This window comes from Cyprinodon variegatus, unplaced genomic scaffold (genome assembly GCF_000732505.1).
Source record: "Cyprinodon variegatus isolate N-32 unplaced genomic scaffold, C_variegatus-1.0 Scaffold1090, whole genome shotgun sequence".
Lineage (NCBI taxonomy): Eukaryota > Metazoa > Chordata > Actinopteri > Cyprinodontiformes > Cyprinodontidae > Cyprinodon > Cyprinodon variegatus.
In genome coordinates, this window is record NW_015151543.1 from 177,173 (window position 1) to 180,193 (window position 3,021).

Here is a 3,021-nt window from a genome sequence, read left to right on the forward strand (position 1 = left end):
AGCTAGTATGGTGTTGGTGCGTAACCCCCTTAACAGGAAGTAGGCAGCCCTGTCACTGACTGCATCTGAAACCAGGTCCAGGTCGGGTCCAAACAAGGTCCAGAACCCCAGAGAATTCTTTAAATGCCTTCGAGGAAGGAGGTGGAGCTGACCCAGGCTGGTTCTGCCCTCCTGGTCTGAGCTCGGTGTCAGAGGCTCAGGAGCTGGATCAGGCTGCAGCTGAAGCTCAGGTAGTCCATCTAAGGTCCAGTTTACAAACCCAGCCTTGTTTCTGTGTGAGCCTGCAGGCCCGGATGCTGATGGTGGAGGAGAACCTGATGATGACCATCATCAGAACCTTTGTGGACCAGCTACGTCACAGAGACCCTCAGGGACGCTTCCAGTTCGACCGCTACACTGCCCAGCAGGCCTTCAAGTTCGGCCGGGTCCAGAGCCTCATTGGAGACCTCAAGTAAGAACCAGATCATCATGGGTTCCCGGTACCAGACGGGTCCTCCCAGTTTGAACCTTTACTGCGTTTGCAGGTACGTCCTGATCAGTCCGCCCCCTGAGTGGAGCGACCAGCTCAGGCTGAAGTTCCTGGACGGCTTTGACGCCTTTCTGGACCTGCTGAGGTGCATGCAGGTACGTTGGCTGCGCCGTCAGGGCTTCCCCTCCCGCTCTGGCCCGCTTGTCTGAGTCCAGGTGTCTGTGTCTCGGACAGGGCATGGACCCGGTGGTGAGACAGGTGGGCCAGCACATCGAGATGGAGCCTGAGTGGGAGGCGGCGTTCACCCTGCAGATGAAGCTGACCAACATCATCTCCATGATCCAGGAGTGGTGCTCCACTGACGTGAGCCGGCAGAGCTAACAGCTAGCGGTCACATGATGTTCTGGAGCTCCAGAACCAATCATTGGCTGGTTCTGTTTGGGTTTCAGGAGCATGTTCTGATCGGGGCCTATAAGAAGTGTTTGAGCGCGCTCCATCAGTGCCACGGCGGCCTGTCTGATGGCGAGCAGCCAATCAGCTTGAGCCTAGCGGGTCACAGCCTGGACACCTTCAGGTACCAGGTGTCCCAGGATAAGGTGTCCATCCACCTGCCTGTGTGCAGAATGCTGGCAGGTAACAGGATCTAAAGGGGAACGTCCTGCTCTCCTCCTCATGTTCTCCTCCTATTCTCATGTTCTCCTCCTTTTCTCCTCTCAGGGCTCCACGTTCTTCTCAGCAGGACAGAGGTGGCGTCTCGGTTCCCCGAGCAGCTGCCACTGGTCAGTATGATGGGGAGGTCAGCTGACTAACTGAGCAATCCGGATACTGACTCCTTGTCTCCCCCCCAGGGTGAGCTTAGCCCCCACCTCCTCATAGAGCTGCCTCTGCGCTGCCTGGTGCTCTGCGCACAGGTGCATGCTGGGATGTGGAGGAGGAACGGCTTCTCCCTGATCAACCAGGTGAGTCTTTGTGTTCGGACCAGAACCCGGATCAGTACCGGCCTCTTAGAACCTCTTGGTGTTGCTGTGTTGCAGATCTACTACTACCACAACGTGAAGTGCAGAGTGGAGATGTTCGACAAGGACATCATGATGCTGCAGGTACTCTGGACTCAAGCTGGGACCAGCTAAGGTTCTACTGGGATTCCGCTAACAGGTGCTGCTATGTTGCTGCAGGTGGGGGCCTCCATGATGGATCCCAACCACTTCCTGATGGTCGTTCTGAGCCGCTTTGAACTCTTCCACATCTTCAGCTCTGTTGACATCAGGAAGAGATACAGAGAGGCCAATAAGGTCTGAACCTTCTCTGTACGTGCTCCTTATGACCGGAGATACTTAGACCAGAACCGTTGGGTTCTGATGGTTGGATGTCATCCTCTCTGCAGGACCTGGCTCAGCAGAACACCTTGATCGAGGAGATGCTGCACCTCATCATCATGGTTGTGGGTGAGTCTAGCGCAGAAGGTCAGCAGACGGTGCAGCCTTCACTAGAGCTCTACCTGCAGTATGTCATCTCTCCCAGGTGAGCGTTATGTTCCGGGCGTGGGCCAGGTGGACCCTCTGGAGGAGGTCAGGAGAGAAATCGTCCACCAGCTCTCCATCAGACCCATGGCTCACAGCGAGCTGGTCAAAGCTCTGCCTGAGAATGTGAGGACAGTTAGGAACCTGTGAGGACTGAAGTCTTTTTCATTCCGACTGACCACCAGAGGGCAGTGCTGAACACGCTGAATGTTCTCTTAGCGCAGTTTGAGTGATTAAACCAACAGTCAGGCCTTTGCGCTGATAACCAGCGCAAAATGCTAGAGGCCATATGTGCTGCAGCATCATGAGCTTCTCCAAACACATTCACCAGGTTCTGCAGTGTCAACATGGGTGCCTCTCATTGGCTGCGGTCCTTTTACGCGGTTCAGCCGGGCCCTCTCAGTGAAATATGTGACATGGTTGGTTTTAGTCATTCAGTTCTTTCAACAGCTCCCTCTGGTGGTCAGTAGGGATGAAATGGAATGGAAGTGGCGAATGTAACTACAGTTCTATGAATCCCAGGTGATTGCAGGAGATTCTCAGTCACTCAGAATCATTTCTTCCGTGAGAAGATTTTGTAGCAACAGAGCCGTGGATGACGCCAACATATATGGCTACTGAGTGTCATTCAGATGTTACTGCTGTGACTCTGTTGATTTAATTATTCCAGCTGCACAAAGGGAACATGTTCTCCTTTCAGCACCACTCTCTGGCAGCCATTATGATTCATAGAACCATAGTTCCCCTCGTAACTTTCCCTCCGTGCGTAACTTTTGGTTTACGAGCTCATTTCCGGTCTTTGGTTTTTGGGTCTTTGACCTGTCATGTGGTCTTTTTCAGGGCAATAGGGAGACGGGTCTGGAGAGAGTCATCGACAGCGTTGCCTCGTTCAGGTCAATCAATTTCCCCTATTGATCCATCTTCAGATAGATGTCCGTCTCAGACCGGTCTGAACCGGCTGTGGTTCTGTTGTCCGTCTCAGACCGGTCTGAACCGGCTGTGGTTCTGTTGTCCGTCTCAGACCGGTCTGAA

General features: G+C 53.8%; 1 protein-coding gene across 1 annotated transcript in view; it reads left to right on the top strand.

Moving 5' to 3' along the window:
- The window catches only part of ubr2 (ubiquitin protein ligase E3 component n-recognin 2), a 27,146-nt gene that overhangs the window by 14,477 nt on the left and 9,648 nt on the right, over positions 1-3,021 (top strand). Inside the window, exons 11-22 of the mRNA XM_015400277.1 lie at positions 288-451; positions 525-624; positions 704-832; positions 919-1,102; positions 1,187-1,248; positions 1,318-1,428; positions 1,504-1,569; positions 1,645-1,761; positions 1,854-1,914; positions 1,991-2,115; positions 2,830-2,882; positions 2,972-2,975. Of these exons, the coding sequence (XP_015255763.1) occupies positions 288-451; positions 525-624; positions 704-832; positions 919-1,102; positions 1,187-1,248; positions 1,318-1,428; positions 1,504-1,569; positions 1,645-1,761; positions 1,854-1,914; positions 1,991-2,115; positions 2,830-2,882; positions 2,972-2,975 (1,176 nt within the window). The remainder of the gene's footprint in view (positions 1-287; positions 452-524; positions 625-703; positions 833-918; positions 1,103-1,186; positions 1,249-1,317; positions 1,429-1,503; positions 1,570-1,644; positions 1,762-1,853; positions 1,915-1,990; positions 2,116-2,829; positions 2,883-2,971; positions 2,976-3,021) is intronic.